The sequence below is a fragment of the Aspergillus ambiguus genome, assembly GCF_047715705.1.
Source record: "Aspergillus ambiguus strain CBS 117.58 unplaced genomic scaffold BDV59scaffold_17, whole genome shotgun sequence".
Classification (NCBI taxonomy): domain Eukaryota; kingdom Fungi; phylum Ascomycota; class Eurotiomycetes; order Eurotiales; family Aspergillaceae; genus Aspergillus; species Aspergillus ambiguus.
The window spans coordinates 162,821-187,941 of NW_027395530.1; the positions used below are offsets into that span (position 1 = coordinate 162,821).

General features: G+C 53.1%; 9 protein-coding genes across 9 annotated transcripts; 5 read left to right on the forward strand and 4 right to left on the reverse strand.

Annotated features, from left to right (window-relative positions):
* The first annotated feature begins 205 nt into the window (after nucleotides 1-205).
* Nucleotides 206-1,217, forward strand: BDV59DRAFT_34193 (uncharacterized protein). The gene has a single exon (XM_073696230.1). It carries the CDS (start codon nucleotides 501-503, stop codon nucleotides 1,023-1,025), a length of 525 nt encoding a protein of 174 aa, XP_073547606.1. The 5' UTR covers nucleotides 206-500; the 3' UTR covers nucleotides 1,026-1,217.
* Nucleotides 1,218-3,863: 2,646 nt separating this feature from the next.
* Nucleotides 3,864-5,729, reverse strand: BDV59DRAFT_193404 (Y-family DNA polymerase; the record flags this gene model as incomplete). The annotated part of the gene is made up of 2 exons (XM_073692220.1): nucleotides 3,864-5,528; nucleotides 5,589-5,729. The coding sequence occupies 2 exons, from the start codon at nucleotides 5,727-5,729 to the stop codon at nucleotides 3,864-3,866; spliced, it is 1,806 nt and encodes a 601-aa protein (XP_073547607.1).
* A 173-nt stretch (nucleotides 5,730-5,902) lies between these two features.
* Nucleotides 5,903-8,203, forward strand: BDV59DRAFT_202217 (DNA damage response protein RcaA; the record flags this gene model as incomplete). Its single annotated transcript, XM_073693987.1, has 5 exons — nucleotides 5,903-5,939; nucleotides 5,990-6,052; nucleotides 6,116-6,195; nucleotides 6,244-6,395; nucleotides 6,457-8,203. The coding sequence occupies 5 exons, from the start codon at nucleotides 5,903-5,905 to the stop codon at nucleotides 8,201-8,203; spliced, it is 2,079 nt and encodes a 692-aa protein (XP_073547608.1).
* Nucleotides 8,204-8,795: 592 nt separating this feature from the next.
* Nucleotides 8,796-10,987, forward strand: BDV59DRAFT_34394 (uncharacterized protein). Its single transcript, XM_073696232.1, has 2 exons — nucleotides 8,796-9,356; nucleotides 9,410-10,987. Exons 1-2 carry the CDS (start codon nucleotides 8,864-8,866, stop codon nucleotides 10,696-10,698), a joined length of 1,782 nt encoding a protein of 593 aa, XP_073547609.1. The 5' UTR covers nucleotides 8,796-8,863; the 3' UTR covers nucleotides 10,699-10,987.
* BDV59DRAFT_34997 (glycosylphosphatidylinositol-alpha 1,4 mannosyltransferase I) lies at nucleotides 10,815-12,623 on the reverse strand. The gene is made up of 4 exons (XM_073696235.1): nucleotides 12,599-12,623; nucleotides 11,295-12,522; nucleotides 11,142-11,243; nucleotides 10,815-11,084 (listed from the first exon to the last, which is right to left on the reverse strand). The coding sequence occupies exons 2-4, from the start codon at nucleotides 12,270-12,272 to the stop codon at nucleotides 10,932-10,934; spliced, it is 1,233 nt and encodes a 410-aa protein (XP_073547610.1). The 5' UTR covers nucleotides 12,273-12,522; nucleotides 12,599-12,623; the 3' UTR covers nucleotides 10,815-10,931.
* An 888-nt stretch (nucleotides 12,624-13,511) lies between these two features.
* On the reverse strand, nucleotides 13,512-16,658 carry BDV59DRAFT_35054 (putative C6 transcription factor). Its single transcript, XM_073696236.1, has 3 exons — nucleotides 16,050-16,658; nucleotides 14,868-15,981; nucleotides 13,512-14,819 (listed from the first exon to the last, which is right to left on the reverse strand). Exons 1-3 carry the CDS (start codon nucleotides 16,271-16,273, stop codon nucleotides 13,824-13,826), a joined length of 2,334 nt encoding a protein of 777 aa, XP_073547611.1. The 5' UTR covers nucleotides 16,274-16,658; the 3' UTR covers nucleotides 13,512-13,823.
* A 2,942-nt stretch (nucleotides 16,659-19,600) lies between these two features.
* BDV59DRAFT_35072 (beta-mannosidase) lies at nucleotides 19,601-22,577 on the forward strand. Its single transcript, XM_073696237.1, has 5 exons — nucleotides 19,601-19,901; nucleotides 19,973-20,920; nucleotides 20,971-21,401; nucleotides 21,456-21,691; nucleotides 21,744-22,577. Exons 1-5 carry the CDS (start codon nucleotides 19,768-19,770, stop codon nucleotides 22,524-22,526), a joined length of 2,532 nt encoding a protein of 843 aa, XP_073547612.1. The 5' UTR covers nucleotides 19,601-19,767; the 3' UTR covers nucleotides 22,527-22,577.
* A 90-nt stretch (nucleotides 22,578-22,667) lies between these two features.
* On the forward strand, nucleotides 22,668-23,756 carry BDV59DRAFT_178804 (translin family protein). Its single transcript, XM_073689826.1, has 3 exons — nucleotides 22,668-22,907; nucleotides 22,959-22,976; nucleotides 23,034-23,756. Exons 1-3 carry the CDS (start codon nucleotides 22,720-22,722, stop codon nucleotides 23,674-23,676), a joined length of 849 nt encoding a protein of 282 aa, XP_073547613.1. The 5' UTR covers nucleotides 22,668-22,719; the 3' UTR covers nucleotides 23,677-23,756.
* Nucleotides 23,757-23,908: 152 nt separating this feature from the next.
* On the reverse strand, nucleotides 23,909-24,477 carry BDV59DRAFT_202223 (RPEL repeat-containing protein; the record flags this gene model as incomplete). The annotated part of the gene is made up of 3 exons (XM_073693988.1): nucleotides 23,909-24,087; nucleotides 24,185-24,285; nucleotides 24,335-24,477. The coding sequence occupies 3 exons, from the start codon at nucleotides 24,475-24,477 to the stop codon at nucleotides 23,909-23,911; spliced, it is 423 nt and encodes a 140-aa protein (XP_073547614.1).
* Nucleotides 24,478-25,121: the final 644 nt, after the last annotated feature.

Here is a 25,121-nt window from a genome sequence, read left to right on the forward strand (position 1 = left end):
GTACATACCTCCTCTACCTTGCCTGTCACCATAGCAGGTTCCAAATGCACTCCCCGCTACTACGCGGTGCCGCGAGCCTTCCGCCTTAGTGAGATAAATGCTATGGGGTGTGTCTTACGGCGAATATCCAGAGGCCTCCTTTGACGACGACCTACGAACCCGACCAGAAGATCACAAATCCGGATGTGTTGGGGCCCGATATGAAGGCATATATCCGATTTTGGCTGAACGGAGAGCCGTTTCTGCTAGAAGAGGCGTAGAGAACCGATTCTGTGCGATGGATGGGTTTTCGAAGCAGAAGGTTGCGTATCAAGGAGTGTGTTTTGGAGACGGGCAAGTGACGTCGTTCGCATTGCTATGGCGGTTGCCAGGATATCATCATATGTAGGCATCAACATACGATGCGAGTTCGTGCCTAGCATAAAATAGAATAGAGGTGATTGGCATAGCCTCTGTAGTCTTCTGTAATTTTCATCCGCCATTCTTCAGTGTCTAAACGCATGCTCACCACAACACCGATGTTACTCTCCCACAGTAATCACAACATGGCCCTTGCCACTCTGGGGAACTCTCTTGCAGCGGATTGTCAGCTGAAAGCCCATTGGGAACCTACACTGCGTAGTAGGTTGACAGACATCGAGAAGGCAAAACTGCCTAGAACACAGAAGCTGCGTGGGCGCAGACGCTGGGACACAAACGTATTATTCCTGTTGCATAGTATAGATCTGGGTGCGGGCATCGTGTGGGTACGGCCTGCAAAGATCTACAGTGAAAGCTTGCGAGATCAGGACGAGCCAACGGTGCTAGCGTCGATCTTACTGCAAGCTAAATGTCCTGTTAGCAGGAAGGACTGGAAAGGTGCAATCACCAAGGAATTATTGGGCCTTAAGGACGTGATTGAGTTACAGGAACTCCCTGTTGCCCTCCAGGACTTGGACCCCTGTCCCAATGAATCCCAAGAAGACCCGGGCGATCTAGTACGCGAGTGTCAGGGTTACCTAGGGAGTATCACGGTCGTAGAATAATCACAATGGCCGTTTGATTGCTGTATGGTAACTGAAGATATCGCAGTTCTAGTAGATTAATATCAGTTCGCTCTTATCCACATTAAGTATAGCACCACCCAGGTGCATACACTCATAAGTAACATAACATTGCATATCGGGTATCTAGCAATAGCTAATTAGCCGCTTTATCGCTATGAGAGACAGTCGATGATAAAAGAGAGAAAAAAAATGAAAGAATGGAACCGTCATCGACGAATGCCAGCATTGTCACGACGATCGCCTGTACAGGCGTAACCAAGGGTAATCAAGGCTAAGAGCGCAAGTCGAAGTATGTCTAAACAAAAGAAAATAAAAGTCTGGTGGTCGTAAAAGTATAGAGGCGAATAGATAGATAGAAGTAGATCAGGCCGTTGCAGTTTGTTCATCTGAAGGCGTATCTGGGATGGCAGACGGACTGAGGAGCCCTCGAGCGCTTTCCTCAATATCGTTCAGTTCTTCCGGCGCGAGCACTCTACCGCCCAGTTCGATGTCATTAACATGCACGTTGTATTCGAGGGCTTTCTGGCCCTCCTTGATGAGCTCCTCGGTCCACCCCAGACACCGCCGGAGACTCTGGTTCATCTTCTGACTGTCCGCCAAAAGCTCTTGGTGTTTTGCCAAATCAATGAAAAACCGTTTCTCGTCTCGCACGCGATGGCGGGCGTCGTGCTCCGCGAGGGAATCTGGACTCATCACGCCCTCATCCATCACGGATTCCTCATCGCTGAACTCGGACATGTCATCGGGAAAATGTATCGAGGACATCTCGCTTGTCTCATCAAGTTCACTGCCGATCCCAAGCGACGTGCCTGAGACTGAGCGTGTGGATGGGGCCATCGACAGACGTCCGGCACGACTGAGGCGTCGAAATCGGCGCAGTTCGGCGTTCTGCTTCCGCATCTCCCGCTCCAACGTCCTGTTGATGGCGAGAAGGGAGGAATTGCTTATTTCTAGATCCAAAATCTTGCGTTCGGTGCGGGCGTTAAGCACACCTTCATCTTTGGGTTGCGAGTTGGTTTCGGATTTGACAGGACTTTGCGCGGAACCATAAGTATCGATCGATGCGGTGGATTCAGTGCTGAAAATGCGGGGCCGCAACCCGGGGATTGGGTCCGAGGATACCGCGCTGGCATCAATTTTGACATCGGATGGGGAGACGATGATCGGACTCGGTCGGAGGCCCTCCCTCGGGGACATGGCACGTGGTGCCGTGTCGAGACTGGGAGACTTGCCGTGTCTGATAGTTGGCCCTGGAGGGTTCGGGGGGAAATTCAACGGCGGACTGTATTGTTGCGATGCCGTCTCCGCGGGGGTGTTGGATGGTGAGCTGATCTGCGACGCGAGACCATCAGACAGTCGAGCGGCGGCATGGAGTTTCGGGGAGGTCAGACGAGGCGACGCGGAAGGTGGTTTGGACGTAACCACTGGTCGGGACATGCCGGAAGAACGACGTTTGATACCAGGGGTGGCCTGATCGTCGCCGGACTGACGTTCTTGTTCGCCGTTGGCATAGACAAAGGTAGCCGGAGTGGACGACTTCAAGGGGGGTTTTAGCCGAGACATATCGGCGTCCGGATTCGACGAGCGGGCATCCAACGCATGGAAGAACCTAGGTGATGTCCCGGAAGACAGCTCTGACGACGAATTCGGCCGTGATGGATGCTGCGACTCCGTCGTCCAAGTTTTGGCCCGGTAACCCCTCGCCGGCTCCAGTCTCCCGCCCATCCGATTGGGGCTGCGGTCGGGGCGAGACGCGACGGCGGTCGGAGTCGGAACGAAAGGAGCCTGAGGGGAATGCTGGCCATTGGACGGAGTGGTACTAGGGGAGGCACCATCACGTCTGCTGTTGCGGGAGCCGGAACGAGGGGTCACGTTGGTACTGAGATAGGATGACTCGGGGTCCGGTCTGGGGGTGGAGGCGGGGTAGGGGGAGGGCTGGGAATGGGATTCGACGGGAGTCAATCGCTTCGGCGTCCGATATGCTGCTGAGGTGGCGAGTCTCGGGGTCAGAGGCGTCTTGTTGGAGCGGTTGAAGGCAGCGCTGAGGGTGGGAGTGAAGGGTTTGGCGGGATAGCCATTGTTTTGTTTATCGGCGGTCATGGTGGTCGAACGACTCAGGGCATTGCGGCAAAGCAGAGAGGGCCACCCGCATGATGCCCTATGGGTGAGGATATAGAATGGATAGTGTGGCGTAGGGGTAGGGGGTTTGTATGTGTGATCGTGGTGTCGTGGGTAGTGGGAGGTGGGAGGGAAAAAAATGATGGTGGTGATTGCATGCATAATAAAAGGAGACGTCACGGGCCCAACTCGGCTTAGTGTTGGTTAGGTTGGCCACTACACCGCAAATCGTCTGTTGTCCCGGTCACTCATTCCAGGGGTGAAAACATGTCTCATTCGGATAGATTAGGTTTGGAATGGTCTGGTTCTTTTCTATTGTTTTTCCGGGATTTTCTACAGCTTTAGAGCGCCAGATGAGGCCCGAATTCGAACTACCGGAGGGGGAAAACGTTTCTTATGCTGCATGGCCTGATGCACGTCCCGTCATGATCATCCCATGCATGTGTTAGTTCTATCCGATCATCCTCGATTTAGTAGGCCTGCAAGGGCTCGTTATCATGTGCCGATTGTATTCAACAGTACGCAGTATATATCGTGCAATGTAGTCTAATATTTACTTCCGCTCTCCCATCTGTCATCTCTGCAGGTCCATATGCTACCTCTCCAACCAATGCTAGAGATGCCGGGGATCCCGGTCTGGAACACTCAAACAACGTTCGGTCGTGTTCTCCGAGGAACAACCTGTTGGATCCACCCTCCTCACGTAAAGAAGAGTCTTTTTTGTCGACGATCAACCTCTTGAGATGCGCCCTTCCTCTTGCGGCTTGTCCCTGAAACAGCCTCAGGAACAGGAGCGTGAGAAGCCCCTTGTACGGCTTCCCGGATGGTGTCTTTCGACAAGCAAAAGTCCACATGCTCGTTGAACACTCTATCATCTGCAGGCTGTCGTTTTAAGCAAATGGGACACTCCCAAAACTCCGGTGGCGCGGGTGCCGGGTCTAAAGAACCCTGGCGATCATCACCTTCCGGGACCTCTTGACTCAGTTTCTCAATATCGTTCATCTCCTCTTCAATCTCCTGGCGTGCAGCTTCCTCAAAAGCCTCCTCAGCACTGATCTCGTCATCACCGCCAGAATCGACGGAACCAGTGGAAGGCTTAGCACTCCTTGCCCAGCCGAAGAAATCAATTCCCGCCTTTTTGGTACTCACGAGATGAGTACACCGCAATCCAAGCAACCGCAGCCTCATATTCGGAATCTCCCTCTCCAGTTTCTCCAGCATCGGCAGAGCAAACGCGTAGAGATCCTTGGCCACAGACACCGCGCGCGGGGGTTGATACTGACGTGTCAGAACTTCGAATGTGGCCAGCTTCACTTTAAGTACGAGGGTGCGGCCCTTGAACTGTGTGCGTGCCAGATCCTTCTCCAATTCCTGCGCCACCCAAAGCAGCTTCGCACGAAACTCCTCCTTCGTACCGATCTCGTTGAACGTTGTCTCCGTGCCAACGCTCTTCCGCTCGTAGGTCTCCACTGGTTGGATCTTCGTCCTCCCGAGTCCCAAGTAACACTGCGCCAAGAACTGGAACGCTTTCTCGCCGAAGAGCTTTGCCAGAACGGCGCGCGCCGGGTAGATATCGCCGCAGGTTTTTATGCCGATGGCATCGAGTTCGCGCTCAAATACCCGGCCAACACCGTTTACCTTCCGCACCGGTAGATCACGCATGAACTCCATGATGGCTTCGCGGTCATTCGGCACACAGAATTGACCATTGGGCTTGTTACGGTTGGATGCGATTTTCGCTATTTTCGCGTTGGCCGCAATACCCGCCGAAACCGAAATCAAGGTGCTCTCCAGCACCTCGGCACGCATACGGCTTACGACCTCCTCGGGACCCAGCGAATTTTCCTCACAGTACGCAGTAATGTTGAGGTAGGCCTCATCAATACTGGCACTCTCGAAGAGTGGATCATACTGAGCGAAGATGGCGCGGATCTCCTGCGCCTTCGCCGAATACTTCTCGTAGTTCTGAGGCAGGAGTATCAGCTGCGGACAAAGCTTCTTTGCGACGAAGGAGGCCATGCCACTGCGACAGCCGAACTTGCGCGCCTCATAGTTACAGGTCGTCAGGACGCCTTTGCCGACAGCCATCGGCACAGTCTTGAGTTCGGGGCGGTCGAGCTCCTCGACGGCAGCGAAGAAGGCGTCGCAGTCGACATGGACAACGTGCTGCGTAAGGTCACGGGTGTGCTCAAGCTCAGCAAGGAGTTGATCTGCGCGACGTTGATCAGCGGAGAGATCGAGCTTCTCGAGCCTGGCTTTCTCCCTCAGGATTCGCTCGATCTTTTCCGTCAGGACTCGGTCACGAGTCTGTTCATGATTAAAGAATTTAGATCCTTTAGATGCGTTGTAGATAATATCCGAGACCTTTTATCTAGTCAATTTACCTGACTCTTGCTGACTTTCTCCTCAAGCGCCGCAGCTCACCTTCTGCTGATCGACGGCGTCTTGGCCGGCTTTGGTCAAGGAAGGGCCAAGGAGATGATATTTCAGGGTCTTGAATTCATCTGAAGCTTCCTCCGTCGGCGTCGAATCGCCATCGGTGCGGTCGGTGGCGCCAGAGTCCATGACCGCTGTCACTCATGATAGCTCAGGCATCAGGGTGGTAGTTGTACTGGCGACGGTGGGATTTCCCAAGCGGGCAGCATTGAAACGCCAGGTCACGTGCTCACGCGTCACCGCCTCATTCACGTGGTCGTCGCCGTTGATGCCATCGTCACCGCTGTGCCAGCCATCGCACCATGTGGATTCTCGACTCAGAGGGTAGTTTTCTGGGAGGTATGTACCTCGGCTGATTGTGGCGACGGGATCTCTACTCACTGCTGAAGGAAAGCGAGTGTGGCTGCGACCGGGGAAGAAGTATCTGTTCGGTCGAACTCGGCAGAATGGCGGTACGATCTTCTGAACTGTCTTGCGTGGATGATGGCGAGGTTTCAATTACTGACCGGAGACAGTTCAACATGCGATTGAGCATACTTCCATCTCACGAAAGCACATGATCATTGATGTATCCCCCGTGAAACCAGGCGACGGGGTAAGACCTCCAAGACCTGATTGTCGTTCAGCCGATCTGACTGTCCAGTCGCATATATACACCAAATCCGAACTTGTCATAAGCGATCAAGGCTCCAAATGTGGGACAATTGTCGATGGGGAGCTCCTCAAGAATGACAGCGTGCGGTTGACGGAAGACGAGCATACAATCAAACTGGGCAAATACAAGTCTGCGCTGCGGTGGGTGATGCTCTCGGTTGGAGGCAAAAGTGACGATACTAATTCGGACGCATCTGTACAGGATCAAGTGGGAACCAACTGTCCTAACCTTCTCTTTCTCGTCAAAAGAACTCAAAGCGAAAGACCCTCTCGCGAACGTCCGCTCCCGCCTCGAGGATCTTGACATCAAGACCGTCATCCCGTACGTGGTTGGACAGACAACACATGTTGTCCAGAACAAGCGAAACACCGCCAAAGGTCTACAGGCTCTCGTAAATGGCAAGCCAATTGTCCACGAGTCGTATCTCGATGCGCTGGTGTATGCTGCAACCCCAGGTGACCTGGAGAACCTGGAGTCGCTCTCCCCACTGGAGGCTGATTTTGATTCTGCATGGCCAGACCCCAGGGAGCACCTACCACCGCCGGGAAAGGAGCTTGTGCAGCGTCCTGTCGAGGCGTTCGCCCCGAATCCCGCCCGAGTCAACGTATTCGATGGATATACGTTTGTGTTTGGGGATGCAGCGCAGTGTGATAATCTACGGGACCCCATCACCAACGGCCACGGGAAGGTGTTGCTATATCCGATAGAGAACGGGGTCACTACGGCCGGTGAAGTTGTCCAGTTTATGAGGAGTGCGGCGGTGGGCAAAGGCCTCGGCAGTCAACGCGAGGGTCGTGGCGGAGTTGTTTACGTACGATATCGCGCGAAAGGGAAATTTGAAGACTGGTCTATAGCACTGAGCACAGAAGTGGCCCGTGGCACGGGGCAAAGAGTCATCGAGCAAAGCGAGTTCCTCGATGCGATCCTGGGATGCGATGCCTCTCCGTTGTGCCGTGCCCTTCGTGAGGAGGACTCGCCAGAGCCGGATGAGGCGCGACCGGTTGAATCTGCGACGCCTGCGTCAAGTGCGAATGTGGAGATCGTCGCTGACTCGCAGCCTTCACAGGAGGCAATTCAGACATCCCAATCCAAAAGCAAAGGCCCACGGGTGCGCAGCTTCGTCAGCAAAATGAAGAATTTTGATGATGGGTTCGACATCAATGCTATCCCAGCCTTTGACCCAGAGGCTGACGGAGAGGACACCGCGGATGCGCCGCCGTCGATGGATGTTGACGCCCCGGCTGCGTCCTCGCAGAGCCCGAACAGTGTTGAAGAGGAGGATGTGGTTTCGAGTCTCTTGCCCGGTGCGGCGGCGATGAAGCGACGGCGGGCTGAAACAGCTCTTCGAGAGGCGGAAGAACCATCCACGTCACGTCCGAAGAAGGAAGAGGCCCGTCCGGCCAAGCGGCCGAAGCTAGGGGTGCTTGAGGCGGCGCGACAACATCGGGAGGCCGAGGAAGATGCCGAACGACGACGACGGGAAGAGGAAGCGGAGCTACAGGGTTCATTGAGAGAGGTGGAGAAACTCAAGGGTCTGGCAATCGTGGAAGAAATGGAAGTCTACCCGCGACATCAGGACGATGAAGAGCGTCGGTGGGACGAACGCTGGAATGGGCGCAAGAATTTCAAGAAGTTCCGCCGACGCGACGGTGCAAACCGTCCACGACATCGCATCCAGACGGTGATTGTTCCCCTGGAGGAGGCGACTGGGAAGGGATTGGGCCAGTCCTCGCCTGAACGATCTTCTCCAGCAATTCGATCTCCTTCTCGATCGTCTTCTCGGTCTGGATCTCGCATGGAGTCGCAACCGCCATCGCGATCGCAGTCGCAGTCGCAAGCCTCTCACAGTGTGTCCCGCACGACGTCGATGCGACAGAAGCGCATACGCGAAGAGCGAGAGTCCGACAGTGATGACGAGCTGCGATTCCGATTCCGCCGGCGGCGATGATGGAGACGAAGGATGGTTATGATTATTGTCAATATTTATCTATTTATTTCTTTTCTTCTTATGTGGCTGAATTTGAGACTATTGAAGTTTAGCGGGTGGATCAGCTCCATCGTGATCGATCGGATCCAGAGATTTCGATCGGAAATACTAAGGTACTGGACTTGTACTACTCCTGGTTGTGAATGATCATGTTTGTTTTATTGGCATGGGGGATGGATCTATTGGATCTATTGGCGTTGGCTGTATAGAGAAGCATGACGGATGGGCTGACAATCACCTGATTCCTCTCTTTTTCTTCACTTCATCTTCATCTTCTCTCCCTCAACCTCTTCTCCCTTCGCTCTATATCTCCCTCTCGCTTCTTTTCTCTTCTCTTCTCCGTTCCTTTCCGCTTCTCCCTCCACTTTCTCCTTTGATATCCTCTATCATTCGTATCATCCTTACCATCCAACCACTTTCCTCCACGATCCCCTCGGGATCCGCCATGACTCTGCTGGCTCGTTCTGACTCGCGCTGATCTCCAGTGCAAATCCGCTCATCTTCACGATTACCTGTCTCTTCCACCATACGTTGGTCTCCTCCTGCCTTCAGTCTCTGCCTTAAAGTCTAACCGGATCGCCTCCCCCAGTATCTTCCGCTACATCCCACTCCTTCGTCCTCATGTTGGAACTCTCGTCGACGGCGTCTTCGCCCCTCATGATATCTACTATCCCTCCTCCACGTCCCGTCTCCGTCAATTCGTTGGCTCGTTCTTCCCTCTCCACCCCGATCCCTTATACCAAATCCCCTCGGAGCACCAGTGCCGAATTCCCCGTTCACGATGATCCCGTCTCCGCTCCCGCTGGGTCTGGGCAGCCGGTCTGCCATGCCCCTGTGGAGTCCCTTCTCGCCGATACCTTAGTCCCGTCCGACGCCCCTCCCTCCACTCGTCCCGAATTGAGATTCGAAAACCTTCCCATCGAGATCCATGAGTCCATCCTTAACTATCTCTTCGGAGAGCGAACCTCTGCCTTTACCACCACTGGTCCCGGGAAGTCGTCCGCTCGCAACTGGAACAAATCGCTGAGACATCCTCGCCGAAAAGCCCTCTCCAATCTGGCACTAATATCGCCAGTCTGGCGATCCTTAGTGCAAGACCGCATCTATCGATACCGTGAGTCCCGCTGCCAGGTGTCCATCTAAACCCATCTAACCCGGCCGGCCCAGTCAAGATCAAAGGCACTACCGACCAGCTAGAAGAATGCGCCAGGTGGTTCGAATCGCACCCCCATCTGACTCCCTACGTTCGTCAAATCGAGATCTGGATCCCTGTCTGGGGAAAGCGCGTCACGAAGATCATCGCTCACCACCATGTGCCGGTCCGACACCTCAACGAGGAGGATACTGGGGTGCCCAATGCGGGTGCGTTGCAGCCAACGATGGCATGGGATGACTTTGATTCAAACCGTGGGAACGACTACAAATACTACTATGCCAGTCACAATGCCACATTGGAAGAAATCTTCCTTCACGTGCAGACATGCTTCCCTGAGGCACGTATCCTCACTCTGGAAGGCGGACACTGCAAGAAACCCCCGATGATCCGTCATTTCAGGGACGATCCATACGGTCACTCCGGCCGGCGTCTTCCCGCACTGCCAGATATCCAGACGTTTGTCATGCGCGGTGCCTGGAATATCATGCGCGACTACCGTCACTGGTGCACACTCTCTGAGGCTCTCCCCAACGTGCGGGAATGGCATTGCGCCTATGCCAAACCAAAGATTGAAGGATATGAAACCGTCGCCCAGATCCTGCGACAGTTGCCAACCTCCCTGGTCCATGTTAACCTGAGCGTGGAAGGCTTCTACAACAAAGATAACCCACAACCCAGCTGGCTAGGAGACTACGTGCAGCCGCCCCATCTTTGCCAGCTCCTAGGTGAGGTAGCCCCGCATTTGGAATCCCTCACCTTCACAGGGAAAGTGTGCGCCAACCTTTTCCACGCTACGCGAACATTTATGAACACGGCATGGCCGACCAAATCCCGGCTTAGATCCCTGGACATCGTCGTGAAAACCTGCTGTCGCGGGAAATCGACCCCGACCAGTCCAACCGCTCTACCCCCATTCCTAGACGACTTCTCTGGGATAACTAACCTGGGGTTCATACGATCGTTTGAAAGGCTGGTTCAAGGTGCGGTGGACTCGCTGCGGCTGCACGCAGCACTCACGTTCATGCGCATCCGCTTCATCGATCTCGACAGTGCCTGTCCCTTGCTGAACCCGTACTTCCAGTTGCACAACAGCCAGTGCACGGGGTTGTGGAGCGAAGACATTCTCGAAATGCTGCACGAGACGCGTCCGCACGCGCAGTTTGTGGAATTGTCTGACGGCATCTATCCCCAGTACGGCCCGAACCACCAGATCATCGGTGCGGTGTATCCCCGCAGCCGGCCACTCAGCATCCACGCGTCGACCTACCAGATCATCGCCGACGTCTCCAAGCCGAACTAGAGTTCCCACAGCATCCTAGTCCCTGCAAGTGGCTGAGCGTGGTCTTTTCGCAGTTATGAGAAGATAACCCCGATCCTATCGTTCGTATAGGGGCCTAATAAGTTTTAGCTTCGGGTTAAATATTTGCTTTACATGTCCTGTATTGTTGAGCGATACATCGTATGAATAACGACAAATATTAGCTTGCACATATTCCATATCCTTGTTTACGTTCTGTAGAATCAAACTGCTGGCTAACTACAGGGCAAAGACCCCAGATCATCAACGACAATCCCTAGGATCCACACGTTCACCGCAAAGAACACCAGCCCAGCCAGGAACAACCCAGGGACGAATGTCGATATTCCAAGAAACTCCAAGTTATACCCTTGCTGAAGCCAGGCCGCCTAGACTCCATTAACAAACGAAACAAGCCCGAGAGAAAACGAGAAGGGAGATCTTACCTGCGCGCCAACCCACACCGCCAAAACAATCACTCCAAGTCTACTATGCAACGACGACCGAGGCAGGTAAAATGGTAAAAACACTAGATACCACAAGAAATACTACTGGCGTCAGCGTCTCTCTATCGAGACGACTCACATGGCAAGACATACCTGACTCGTACAAACCTTATTAAACGTCACAAATGCAAAGGTCTGCGCCATCATCGCGCCGGGGAGGCTCCTTCGTGCCAGGACGAGCGGGATAGCCACGACGGAGAGGAACAGCTGCGGAATGAAGGCGAGGGCCTCGAAGTGGCCGGCCGCGTCGCCCGCCGCGGAGAGATAGAGCAAAGTGCCGTAGGGAGAGAAGTTATGGCGGTGATCGATGCGGGTTAGATGGTGGAGATAGGTGTGCTGAATGAAAGGGACGCCGTAGTGGATGTACATGGCGATATTCAGGGCGGAGAAGGTTGCGAGCGCGGTCAGCGTCAAGTGGACCCTAGCGGGGGTGACCAAGGCGGCGGTCTCGGTGAGGAGACCCTTCTTCGGGGGCTGCCTCTGCCTGGTTTGAGTCTGCGATGGCCGATCTAACCACCACAGCATCGACAGTCCATATATAAACGGGTAAATCTTGATGTGCACCGCGAGGCCGAGGAGCACACCGGCAAGGGTGATGCGGCGGCTGAGCACCGCCCAGACCAAAGCAACGACCAAGACACAGAGTAGGCCCTCGGAGCTGCCACGGGTGCTGATATTCGCAACCATGGGGTTGAGCAACCAGACGCAGGCATATTTCCGGGCGAGGGCCGGGCGCATGCCATACGCCGACATGAGCGATTTGGCGATCAGCCAGCCAGCGAGCACGTCGGAAAGCGCAAACAAGACTTTCCCAAAAGCGAAGAACCCAGGCACAGCCCAGGTGGTGGGGAGGAGCATCCAGGCGAGCAGCGGCGTGTAGCGGTAGGTGTCGCGGGCATAAGGGGATGCGCCGCGGGCGACATAGCGGGCCGCGTCAGTGAAGACAAGATAGTCGATGTCAGTGTACTTAACGGCGGAGTAGGCGTCTTGCCAGGCGCCATAGACGAGAAGGATGGCGCGTAGGGCGATGGCGCTGCCATACACCAGCGAGGGTCTCCCGAAGAGGGACATTTGAGGTGTGTTTATGTGTATGTTGTTGTCATGTGCAGCTTGGACGGATTATGGTCAATGGTGCATGTGTCAATGCACAATGTACAATTACACTTCACGCAGAGTCTCCATACGTCACGGCCGGGTAGGATCAGCTGCCTTGGAAGTGCTTGTTGAGTTGAAATTGGAGTTGATATTGTGTTGTTTCGCGATGCTGAGTCATGCTGATGCCTCGGGTTATAGTCACGTGATGCTACATCGTTTCCCATTGCTATCGCTTTCAAGTTAGGATTTGAGCCAAAAACGCAGGTAATTTATTATTGTTATTGCATATTACGTGTTCGTACATGCTAATTTGCAGAGATCCTTGGAGCGACTTGTGTGGCTTTGCCAAAGCGAACGAGCATCACCAAAACGTATATATATCGTCATTTCGCCCGAAAGTCTGGGGCCGGATTCCGGGACTTGCCACCATCAAAAACATCTGAGCCAATCATTCAATCTGGGGTGAAGCTATCGTGCGATAAACATTCCGAATATACATTCCGATATAGTGGGGAGATCATCGTTCGTCACGAGATATACTTGACTGACAGTCGAGTATAAATGAACCGGCATTGTGTCAGGGTTGATCACCAATAATCGATAATGATTCCAGAAATGACAAACATCACTATGAAGAGTTCTATCTATCCCACAGACGAAGATCACGTTGCCCAGTGTATCCGCCACCGGGCCAACTCTATGTGTGGCTACCAAATGTACATATATCCCCAGCCACTTGTGTCATCTACTTGGTTAACGGCCCGGGATTCTAGCATGCCCCACACGGTCAAAATTTCCCAAGAATGCCAGAGATTATGTGACGGAGTTCCTGAACAGGCCGTAGATGACACGACCTCCGATGAGGGAACTCCGCCGCGCGAGATGTCCGGATCCAAGAAGTGAGTCGCCGTTACGTCGATTCGGGGTGCATATATGGATGGTAACGATCACAATGTAGGACAGAAAAGGATAGCGAGAAAAAGGTGGCTGATTGATGGTGAGGAGCCAGTGTCTTGTTCGCCCATTTGGTCCCTTTTCTGTACTTATATATGGCGTTAAGGAGTGACTGTTGTTTGAAGTATTTTAAAAAAAAAAGCGCTGTTGAACAGAAGCTATTATCTACAAGACTTCTTGTCTCAAATCAGAAACCCCAATACTACTTCCTGGGCCCTATCAAGAAACTCAGACAGACCAAATTTGAGCCAAACACATTCGAAAGTATTTGTGGTTCGTCATATGCTTTTATTGACTATAAAAGCTCAATATATTCATTATTCATATAATCGCTCAATACAGATGAATCACCAGAAGCAGAAATAAAGTAATGTCCCGAAGGGTCGTGATAAATATGTATGGACGAAGCGAAATAACGAATCCGACGGATTTCACCAATATCGGGATACCAAATAGAAGAGAAGAAATGAAGAAATGAAGAAATGAAGAGATGAAGAAAAGAAGAAAAGAAGAGAAAAAAAAAATGGAACACCAGTTTCACTTGACCACATACTTTCCCGATGCATATCCAACCTAATAATATGGCAATGCTGTATTTGCATAGTATGTAGGTTCACCCATAGGATTCGCAAAAAACCCCGGCGCCCCGTTCCCGAATTTCATGCCCTTATCATCGGGCATCATCAGAACATCCTCTACTGTGCCATCCAGCTCGGTCACTCCAGGCCACAAATTGTTGTCGCTCCAGCTGAGGAAATCCCACAGATGCTGACCAGCAGAATCATCCATAAAGGCCGGCGCCAAGGGATCCGCAAAGCCGGTTTCCAGGTTCATCCCACGTGGGAACTCGTTCTGCGAGAGGAGAATGCCCGGTGCTGGCCCGGGGACTGATGTGGGACATGCATTCCCGTTGGTCATACCACCAACGTCGTTGACCATGGGATCAGGGCCACGCTTGCTAGCCTCGAAGATGCGGGAGACAGCATCGAGCGTGCGTCTCGCGGTTGGACTCCATGGCTGAAGTCGCGCCAGCACGAGCATCGCCGTTTCTACCTGTGACTGACATGATTCGACGGTAGCACGTGGATCATTGTTGGTACTGTCGTTGAGGTACAGGCCCAACAGAGGGACCATCACAGCCTGGAAGATCAGCCAGACGGCATTCCATCCCGACATCTGGTGTGATTGGGCCATAGATGAGATGTCCTGGATCGCCTCATCCGCAATCTCTCTACATCGCTCAATGGCACACCGCTCTTCTGAGCGAAGTGCAATGTACGGAACTCGTCTGAGAGCATAGCTCAGCAGAGTCGGCCGGTAGAGAAGCATGCGTTGATTTGAGTAGCGCCACTTCATGACCGTCCTCGCGATGGCAATCGACTCTGAGCAGGGTTGGTGGTCTTTGAGGATGTATGGGAGATTCTCATACCACTCCAATAACTGATTATCGAAGTGAGTGATATCTTGGTATCGGGTGAGCGGTGTGACCGCCAGGACTTCCTGGATCTGTGTTGCGATCTTGCAGAAACGGACATTCTCCAAGAGAGGAAGAATATCCAATACATTTCCCTGAGACGTGTCAATACAAGTCAATTGGAAGAGACGGGTACCACATACGTTTTCACGATGATGCGGTAGTTTGACGGTGATGGTTGGTCCAAAGCGTCCCATACTGGGCCGACCAAGGGTCATGCCGCCCCAGGTATCCAGGCAGAAGAGGGACCACCACACGCGTCGTTTCATGTCCATGGAGGCTAGCTTCTGTTTATTATTCACGTCCTGGCCTTCCGAGAACTCCTTATGCAGGCCCAAAGCAGCTGCCATGCGGAGTGCTGCACCCATGAGCGAATATGCCAAATTTGGCTGGCTGATGTAGTGGAGGTAATAACCCCCAAGGAGGCCCAGGGCTTGAATTGTTTCCAAGTGCGACGAGCCAAGACAGTCAAGAGTTAGATAGCTCTTAGCACGCTGATAATATGTATCATGGCAAACATCATCGGCAGGACAAGCCGAGATGCTTCCCATGGCGAAGACAACGTTCAAAAGGGCAAGCCACTGGTCATCTTTCCGCTGTCCAGACAAATAGGTTTGTCGAAATGACTGTTCGTCCAACATGGGGATGAACGGTTGCACATAGGTAAAGTAAGAGTCGAGTATCTGCATGTCTGTGACTTGCATTTGTTGAGGGGGTGTGTCAGGCTGATGCTGCTGGGGGTTCTGGACCTGCCAGTTCTGGGAATCTGGAGCCGAAAGGTCCACGATAGACCCTCGACGGGCACCAACTGCAGGGGTGCGAGAGAAATAGGTTATTGAGCCTGGGTCCAGCCAGACGATGACTTTTAGAACTGCGTTTATGGAGGAAACTCCTAAGTAGGATGAGGGCTGCCGTGAAGACAATGATAGTGCGTTGACATCGTCAGAGATACCATTGGTAGACTCGCTGTTGACCGAACTTCTGGCCTCAGTAGATTCATCAGGCATAGTCTGAAGAGATTCCAGGTTCGTGTCTTCGTTGGACATGGGGGACACATGAGCTTCAATGGAAGCTGAGGTGGCAGGAGAAGCTGGATGTGGTCCTTGCGTTTGGCCATGGGACGCTGCTCCTTTTGTGGTCATCTCCAACAACTTTTCACGAGGCATGCTGACCAGCGCTTCGGGGGACATGCTAGGAAAAAGCTTCTCCAGAACGCCCCGATACTCGTCCAATGTCGTGGACAACTTTTCTACATGCCTGGTTCCAAAGAGTCATGTCATTTGTCACAGTCCTGATATAGGGGTCATGACTATGGAATGACATACCTGCGAGAGGGGCGTGGGTCCGAGTAATGACAGAGATCAGCCTTTTTGTACCACCTGCATGCCTCACACGGCTTCTCGCCATCACACTTGATCTTGCGGTGTCTGCAAGAAGTGCAGGCCCGCAACGTGGTGATCCGCCGACCGACCGATTGCTGCCGTTCATTACGGCCCCGAGAGACGGTCGAGCCGGCAGGGTTTTCAAATCCCTCGAACGTATGGAACATGGCTGTGGACAAGGCCGGGGGCTCTATTTGGGTCCAAATATTCTCGCCAAAAAAGTGGTTTAGGAAAACGAGGAACGGCTGCAGGACATGCTAGGATTTGTTCAAGCAAAGGCAGCCATTTGCGCAGAGTCGCAGATAGCCAGGAGGTTCGAATGGCGCGTCGGGAGATTGAATTGAAAGCGGGAAAAACAATAATAATAAGCCAGAGTAATAAAGAACCAGAAAGAACCCCTAGCAAATTAATGTAAAAATAGCAGGGGGCGAAATAGCCGCGGCACAACGATGGAGTGCGTCACTCCACCAGGTGCGAGGGAACCACGAGAAGGTAGACAGAGAATAGAACGAAGACGTAGAGAAAGAGAAAGAGAAATACCAGATCAGAGGGACAGATCAGACATGGACCAAGCAGCCTAAGAAATAACTCAAATCCTAATCATGCACTCTGACACAGAAGGATGTGGGTAATGACCGAAGAAGAAAAACTCGTGTTTTAGAGTCCAACCCACCCGGGAGATGTACAGCACAGAAATAGTAAGTCTCCCCAGCGCTAGTATCATACGCCCTGGGGTCAGACTGGAACGAAAAGTATTATGCCCAACGAGTGAGCAAGCCCTGAGAGATCGTCGCCACACGATGGAGGAGAGCGGACACTTTGTTGGCTCAGCGCCCCCCGCATTCCTGGGGTTAAAGACTAGCAATAGTCCTGGAAAACAGTGTCAAATGTAATTAAATCAGCATCAGTCAATCAATCCGCTCTCGTGCTCAGACCAATCAGACCTTGTCTGCCTGCATCGACTCACGCGAAAGGTTGGTCGGCCCTGACATCCTCTTCGGTCCTGCCGGCATCTATTAGTCTCGAGCCTGCTTAGCCGGATCTTTGGCTGACCGCTTCGTTTTCCCTCATGTTTGCCCTGGTAAACCCTGGTCGGTTTCCCCAATTTATGAAAAGTTGGCGCGCGAATCCCGGGGGGACCTGTCCCGCAGGGTGTGGTATCGATCTCTTCATTGCCGGCCTTCGTCATCACGACCCCCTGGGATGTTCCTACTAGGACCAGCGTATGATCGGAGGTGCTAAGGCCTCTCCCATCTTCTACATTCCATGTCATGCATCTGCATCTGACAGGGGACTCGAGGCGTTGATGACGCTCAATGTTCGGGTGCCTGCGATCAAGGACAGGAAATTACGACGTGCATCATTGATCTCAGCCATAACGGCCATTTTCTTCCTCCTTGCATGAAACCTCTTCAGGACCCACAGCGCACATGCACCTGTGCCATGCAGAATACTGGGGAACTTCAATCACCTGGACCAGGAACCTGAGGGTGGCAAAAACGGCCTTGCTCCTCGTTGCAAAGCCGTCTCCGTACAGGCGATGTCAATCACCCTGATTTAATGGGCATATAGGTCTGGCGCTCATTTCTACACGAGCACCAAGGCAGCCAAATCACGCTGGCATACATTAGCGGGAGCCAGAGGCGGTCGTTTACCCAATATAAGCGAGATAGCAAACGAGAAAACCTGTGGTTCTAGCAATCGATATACTTTGCCGGTCTCATCGGCAGGTGGCCAACCTAAAGCAGTGGCGCGCTTTCATCCACGAGGTGACCGGCCCTTAGCACGTAAAAACTACGCCGGTGTTGCAGTTCAACAGCACTACATGATTGACTAGGGCTTGAGATGGATTTAGGACATATCGCCGAGAAGCCTAGGAAGCGAATGATCCCAGGAGAACGATCGTCCGTCCAATTTGAGTGGGAAGCGCATACCCTTAAGCGAATTGGAAACTCAGTGTCAACCGCAGGAACATGGCCAATGGATGACATGGCAGCATCCGGGGTGAAGGGAGAGACGAAGCATTCTAGTTTAGAGGAGCCAGCACGGGAGGAACGAAAGAACAAGAGCTTTGGTGGCTGTTTTGGATCAGCGGGAGGCGCATTCCTGAACACCAAGCCCATTGCCCATACGGCCAGATACGACCATTTGGTGCAGTTATTGTTAAAACAATGATTCGGAATGATCCGAGCCCTTCACCCGTCGCTGGGCAGAGGTCGGACAGGCAATTCGCCCCGATGGATCCGACAGGCTAAGACAGCGTGTCGATCCACGGAGCCAATTATGCTCTACGTTCCACTTTACAAGCAGTCAGCGTTGATCAGACGGAGAGGCACTTGGGCCAAGAGATGAGCCATTTTATTGTGTACTCGAACTCCCATACAGGGTGCACCTTCACATGCTTCTTCATTTCAGCCTAGTTTATTAGGCTTTTGATGGACGTAAAGGGCTGGAAACTGGTGAAAGGTGGCCTGATGAGGGGCTCATCGGTTATTCGCGCATGGGATTTAGGCTGTCAGACCATCTCTAGTACTTGCAGAAGAGAGGTGCGTGTAAGCGACAATATGGAAGCGAGTAACAGGGGGGTTACGTAGTGGCAAAAAGAGGGAACTCCGGTGGAGGGGTAAATTGGCAACGGACCCCTCTTTTGTCTGTTCGTGGGTCGCAGAAAGAGGGTCCGTCAGGGAAGCGAGTTGAGAGAATTCAGCCTATCTGTCCCTTGTTTACGGGATGATGTTCCCAATGGGGGTGATTCGCACTGCAGCAGACAATCCTCAGCATGAAGTGACGGCCCATTGTGCCAGGCATAATCCAAAGGGGAGAAAAGGAAAACCAAACAAAGGGAAACTGTCCCCCGTCCTCTGTAGTTCCGTAGTTCCTCCCTCCACCATAAAATGCGAAGTCAATACGAGAGCCACCAGCACTATTCGGGCTTCGGTCAAAGGTTAAACAACAACTGTCAGGGCTGTTGGAGGGTCGCGTCGGACGAGCACGGGGCATTTGTAGAGCGTCTAGAGACCTGCTAGAAACCATGGAACCCATCGAATAGTCTTCCAGGATGCAGGCACCGGGGCCAAAAGATGTCCATCCCACCAATGACAAGAGAGCCGCAGCTTGACGGAGTCATCTCCGTGTCCCAAACAAGGTTAAGTGCGGGGAAACCATCGGAAGGCTGGTTTCACCGGTGTACGAGGGACGTTTCATGGCGACGGAGGAGTTGCTGACAAAAAGTCCCTTCGTCCGAATAGGGGAGGATCAACAGAAACGAGGGAGGAATGGTGGTTAACGTAAGGACGTAAGGCTGATTGAGACGATGGCAGACGAGAGTTGAAGTTGTTGGAGCCAACAAAGAAGAGATATGTCACGTGTAGAGCTAACCGTATTTGGCGCGGCCCGTATTCCGGCAGCCCTGTCCCAAACAGGCAAGGCCCCGCAGGTGGGGAACGGAATGAACGCCGTCGAGCTGTTACTGTTACGCTGGATATCGTCGTGATGGTCACGGTCACCGCGAGATTCAAATTCTTGCCGTATCCGCATAGGAGTCATGGAATTCAGACTTTTGCTTTGTCTGTACTCTGCTTCTTGTAGAGTTCCTGGTGCGGTGACTTCTTGACGTCCGTTGGTTTCCCTGTCATCTTGAATTCGTCGCAAGATTCCCATCATGGCAAGCTTCTTTCAGCAGTCATTGGCGACGGGATGGAGCTTCAAAGACGCCGAGGATGACTCTACTGAGGGCTGGATGCCAGTCGCAAAAGTTCCCTCAGTCGTACATCAAGATCTGCTGGCTAACAAGAAGTACAAAGCCCTATGTTTGCTGCCCCTCACTCCCCGAGATAGTACTGACCATTGCGTACTTGTTTGTGCAGGCTGGAGGATCCGTATATTGGATTTCACGAGTTGGATGCCCGTTGGGTCAATGAGAAATCGTGGACCTACCGAAACGTCTTTCAGCGCCCCGCAGTGCCAGCGGGGTCGTCCATGGTCCTCGCATTTGACGGCCTCGATACCTTCGCCAAAGTCAAATTGGACGGAAATGTAATCCTGGAGAGTGACAACATGTTCCTGGCGCATCGCGTCGACGTGACCAAAGCCCTTGGGGCGGACGGCGATCATGTCTTGGAAATCGACTTTGATTGTGCCATGCTGCGCGCGCGACAACTCCGAGCCCAAGACACCCATCACAAGTGGGTTGGGTTCAATGGTGATCCCGCTCGCATGAGTGTGCGGAAAGCGCAATACCACTGGGGCTGGGACTGGGGTCCCGTTCTCATGACGGCGGGCATCTGGCGTGATGTCCGCTTGGAAGTGTACACCGCGAGGCTCGGGGATCTGTGGACTCAGATCGACTTGGCGACTGATCACCAAACCGCTCAAGTGGCTGCCTATGCGCAGGTTGATGGATCCGCTGGCTCTTACAAAGTCAGCTTTGTCCTGAGCCTTCAGGGCAAAGAAATTTCTCGTGCAGTGGTGGACACAAAGGACAAGGTTGCTAATGTGGTCTTTCCTGTGCAGCAGCCTGCACTGTGGTGGCCCAATGGGTACGGGGATCCCACGCTGTATGAAATCTCTGCCACCTTGGAACAAGATGGAGAGAGTCTCCATCAAGTCTCCAAGACGTTTGGTATCCGGACGGCGGAGGTAGTGCAGCGGCCTGACAAGCATGGAAAGTCTTTCTTCTTCCGTATCAACGGCGTGGACATCTTCTGTGGGGGTTCTTGCTGGATCCCCGCGGATAACCTTCTTCCCAGCATCAGCGCAGAGCGCTATCGGAAATGGATTGAGCTAATGGTCGCCGGACGACAGGTGATGATCCGGTATGATTCCGCCTATTCTTCTGATTCTGGAGTTGTACTGACGATCTTAGTGTCTGGGGAGGAGGATGCTACGAAGATGACAGTTTCTACCAAGCCTGCGACGAACTTGGTGTCATGGTGTGGCAAGACTTCATGTTTGGGTGTGGAAACTATCCGACCTGGCCGGAAATATTGGAATCAGTCGAGAAAGAGGCTATCTACAACGTCCGGCGTCTGCGCCACCACCCCTCGATTGTTGTTTACGTCGGCAATAATGAAGATTATCAGGTGCAGGAGCAGCAAGGTCTTACCTATAACTTTGAAGACAAGGATCCACAGAACTGGCTCAAGACCGATTTCCCCGCTCGTTATATCTACGAGAAGATTCTTCCGGAGGTAGTTGAAAAGGAATCGCCTAGTACGTTCTATCACCCAGGTAGCCCTTGGGGCGACGGCAAAATCACCTCCGATCCCACGGTCGGTGATATGCACCAGTGGAATGGTAAGGCGCTATTTACATCTCCCATTACCTGACGACTTTACTAATGCCCTCCAGTCTGGCATGGCACGCAAGAAAAGTATCAGATCTTTGACACCCTTGGCGGCCGATTCAATAGTGAATTCGGCATGGAGGCGTTCCCGCACATGTCCACCATCGAGTACTTCGTGGAGAATGAAAAAGACAAGTATCCTCAGTCGCACGTTCTGGACTTTCATAACAAGGCAGACGGCCATGAGCGCAGGATCGCCACGTACCTTGTTGAGAACCTAAGAACCGCAACCGACCTCGAGGTGTGTATAGCTCTCTGCCAGAACCGCATCCGCCTATGCTAATCCAACTTAGACATATATCTACCTCACTCAAGTGGTGCAAGCCGAAACCATGATGTTTGGATACCGCGGATGGCGTCGCCAGTGGGGCGATGAAAGACACTGCGGTGGTGCTCTACTATGGCAGTTGAATGATTGCTGGCCAACCATCTCGTGGGCCATTGTGGACTACTTCCTGCGTCCGAAGCCTGCGTTCTATGCTGTCGCCCGCGTGCTCAACCCCATCGCGGTTGGTGTGCGCCGCGAGCACCACGACTGGAGCGTAACCCATGCCCAGCCTCCCAAGAAGAGCAAGTTCGAGCTCTGGATCGCGAGTAACCTGCAGAAGGAGACCCGGGGCATGATTGAACTGAAGTTCCTGTCTGTGGATACGGGCCGCGACATTCGCGAGCCCATTGTTCGCAGCGACGTGACCATTGTGCCCAATGGAACCACGGACATCATTGTCGACGGGGTGATCGACCATCAGGTGTATGCGGAGCCGCACGTTTTGGCGGCTAGACTGTGGGTTGACGGCAAGATCGTGGCCCGCGACGTGGACTGGCCCCAGCCCTTCAAATATCTGGATCTTTCGGGACGGGGACTGGAGATCAAGACGGTGTCCCAGTCAGACAATGAACGGACGTTGTCAATCAGCACGCACAAGCCAGTGAAATGCCTTGTGTTTGAAGAGAGAGACGGGGTCCGGGTTAGCGACAGCGCGATGGACATTGTCCCCGGAGATGCGCAGACTGTTACAGTCACGGGTCTCAAGGCGGATGACCCTCCACTGAAGTACAAGTATCTCGGCCAGTAGGCCCGGCTTAGACAAGTAGACATGCGCATTAGAATAGTACGAAATAAAATCATGACCAATGATGGATGACATCATATCAGATAACACAATCTCGCCCCAAAGCGGTTAAGCCCCGCCAATCTCAGATCATCTTCTGCCACCGCAAAGCACGCACTTCTCTCCAACCCGCCTCCCAATCCCACTACACCACCGCATGGCGGGTACGAAACGCTCCTGGGAAGGCAAAGAACTCCGTTCCCCAGACATGGCCGCAATGAATGAGTCCCCGGCGCAGATCCAGTCGATTTTCTCGACCTTTCGTGACGAGCTGGACCAGCACCACGACCGCCGCGAGCGACTAATCAAGACGTCGCGGGATATCACAGCCCTAAGCAAAAAAATGTACGTTTCGTTCACTCGGGATTCTTGTTCTCTACTAACCAGAACCTGTAGTATATTCTCCCTCCAACGGTACTCCCCTTCCCCATGGCCCGCTCGCAACGAAACGAGATCCTGACCCCCCAATAGAGTCCGAAAAGTCCACGCGCCCATCCCGCCGGCAATTGCCAAAGAGACCACGTCACGCTTCAACCAAATCAACGAGCTCTTCCGTTCGACCATTCCAGACGTCGTCGGCATAAACAGCTGGCGGTACCAGCGCCAACTGAGCGGCGCAATCCAGGAGTTCATTGAGGCGGTTTCTTTTCACCATTATCTTGAACACCAGCGGCTTATCACGCTCGCCGAGGTCCGCGTCCAGCTTCCGGCCGAGATCCTCGTCACGGAGGAAGACTACCTGATGGGGCTGTTCGATCTGACGGGCGAGATGATGCGGTTCGCGGTGACTTCGCTGTCGACTGGGGGGCAGACGCCGAACAAGAACGACAGCGCTGAGGATGCAGAGAGGGAGAAATCCTCGGCCGGACCGCGGCTTCTGGACAGCCAAGTAGGCCTTGTTGTCGATTTGCGGGGTATGCGGTCTCTATTCGAGTCGTTGAGCGTCCCGCGTCGACATGCCATGCTGCGCGATATGGGGAAGAAGGTCGACGTGATGCAGAGTAGTGTAGAGAAGGTAGAGCGGGCGGCGTATGGGATTCTGGTCCGGGGGAGCGAGCGGCCGGCCGGGTGGGTGCCGGATTTGTCGTCTGCCGTTGAGGCGGAGGGGTACTGAAGCCCATCGGAGAAGGGGAAATAAAATACACGGAATGGCGTTTGGAGTCAAATGTCGATACATTGCATGAACTACCTCGTTATGTTATGTCCGGTGCGGTTCTCATATGTGCCATCATCATCATTTGCCTCAGTCTCGTAAATACCATGAACTCCAATAAATCACAAAACAAAGATCATAGTAACGTCCATTTGCGGTCATTTGCATTCATTCATCATCCGCCCCGGTGGGTTCAGATAGTGGGATTCCTCGGGTCCTCTTCCTCGTTGAGGATCCCCTGCGAAATCAGGTCCTCTGGACGAGGCCGATTCTGGATCTTCTGGTCGAGATGATCCGCCCGCATGTGCTTTTCGAGCTCGCGGGCATTCGCTTGCAACGCGGGAGCGGCGTTGCTGGCGGGGAGGATGTTCCCTGTGGTGAGAACTCAGTTTCGCGCATACAGACAAGAAATGCCGTAGGATGGGCAAAACAAGAACGATATCAGAGGAGATGGGTTGGGAGAACGTACGTTCCACTAACGCATCGCGATCAGGTCGATGCTCGAGATGCTTCTTGAGGCTGTCTGTTGTGCGCTGGCGAGCTAGCTCCTGCCGTGCGGCCTGGATGGACCTGAAAATAGTGTTATTTTGAGGCCGTTGTACGTAGACAGGACACGTACGGCGCCACATTGGTGTCTAGGAGAATATGCCTCTCCTTGAGATCTTGGGCATCCGGCCGGTTCAGAAGATGCTTCTCGAGAGAGTTGCGACGTTCGACAGGGGAAGCAGAGAGGGGAGTTTCGTCGACGACGGCGTTGACCATGGTGGGATGCCTGGAGCAGTAGTATGGAGTGTGTAGAGTTGTAGAGTCTGTAAGATAAGAGTGGTGGGATGAAGAGGCAGATGTATGTACTCTGTAGATGTCAGGACTAGGACAAAGGAGGATGCGGAGAGCCCCACGAGACCTGGGGAAAGTCATCGGCGGGGCAACAACCAGTCGATGTCATCATCCACCGCTTACAGTCACGCCCTACAACCCACCACGACCATCATGGGATTCGCACGCAGATAGATAGAATTCAGAAATCAATACTTTAGCTAATACTCTCTCCGTGAATCATCTCCAACCTGTCGTGCCAAACACCAAGCAACAATCGAATAAAGACTGCCATAGCAATTTGTAACTGCAGTTGATAGTTTAATGGAAAAGAGTCGGAGAGAGTGAGAGAGGAAAATCATATAGGAACTGGTTGAAGGGACTACTCATGTATCTCTTCCTAGAACCCCAGCTCGTTCCTCCGTAACGGAAAAGTAAGGCATGAGCAAGCATCATGACCCGGTCAAGTACCTAGTGTCCGAACTCCAGACGGTTCCAACCGAGTCGGAAATGGTCACTTGGATCGAACCTCGTGCCGGAGCCGGTGGCTCTCGTCTACTATGTTTCGTATCCGTGCGGCTATCCCAGGA

What these genes read in the sequence shown, in the direction of transcription:
- BDV59DRAFT_34193 (XM_073696230.1), top strand. Translation starts at nt 501, where the DNA reads ATGCTCACCACAACACCGATGTTACTCTCCCACAGTAATCACAACATG.
- BDV59DRAFT_34394 (XM_073696232.1), top strand. Translation starts at nt 8,864, where the DNA reads ATGTTGGAACTCTCGTCGACGGCGTCTTCGCCCCTCATGATATCTACT. An exon ending in AGACCGCATCTATCGATACC is followed by an intron (nt 9,357 to 9,409) that starts GTGAGTCCCGCT and finishes CGGCCGGCCCAG; the next exon opens with TCAAGATCAAAGGCACTACC.
- BDV59DRAFT_34997 (XM_073696235.1), bottom strand. Translation starts at nt 12,272, where the DNA reads ATGTCCCTCTTCGGGAGACCCTCGCTGGTGTATGGCAGCGCCATCGCC. An exon ending in ATAAGGTTTGTACGAGTCAG is followed by an intron (nt 11,244 to 11,294) that starts GTATGTCTTGCC and finishes TGACGCCAGTAG; the next exon opens with TATTTCTTGTGGTATCTAGT. An exon ending in CGGTGTGGGTTGGCGCGCAG is followed by an intron (nt 11,085 to 11,141) that starts GTAAGATCTCCC and finishes AATGGAGTCTAG; the next exon opens with GCGGCCTGGCTTCAGCAAGG.
- BDV59DRAFT_35054 (XM_073696236.1), bottom strand. Translation starts at nt 16,273, where the DNA reads ATGTTCCATACGTTCGAGGGATTTGAAAACCCTGCCGGCTCGACCGTC. An exon ending in GACCCACGCCCCTCTCGCAG is followed by an intron (nt 15,982 to 16,049) that starts GTATGTCATTCC and finishes CTTTGGAACCAG; the next exon opens with GCATGTAGAAAAGTTGTCCA. An exon ending in TACCGCATCATCGTGAAAAC is followed by an intron (nt 14,820 to 14,867) that starts GTATGTGGTACC and finishes GACACGTCTCAG; the next exon opens with GGAAATGTATTGGATATTCT.
- BDV59DRAFT_35072 (XM_073696237.1), top strand. Translation starts at nt 19,768, where the DNA reads ATGGCAAGCTTCTTTCAGCAGTCATTGGCGACGGGATGGAGCTTCAAA. An exon ending in GATCTGCTGGCTAACAAGAA is followed by an intron (nt 19,902 to 19,972) that starts GTACAAAGCCCT and finishes TTGTTTGTGCAG; the next exon opens with GCTGGAGGATCCGTATATTG. An exon ending in GAACCGCAACCGACCTCGAG is followed by an intron (nt 21,692 to 21,743) that starts GTGTGTATAGCT and finishes AATCCAACTTAG; the next exon opens with ACATATATCTACCTCACTCA.
- BDV59DRAFT_178804 (XM_073689826.1), top strand. Translation starts at nt 22,720, where the DNA reads ATGGCGGGTACGAAACGCTCCTGGGAAGGCAAAGAACTCCGTTCCCCA.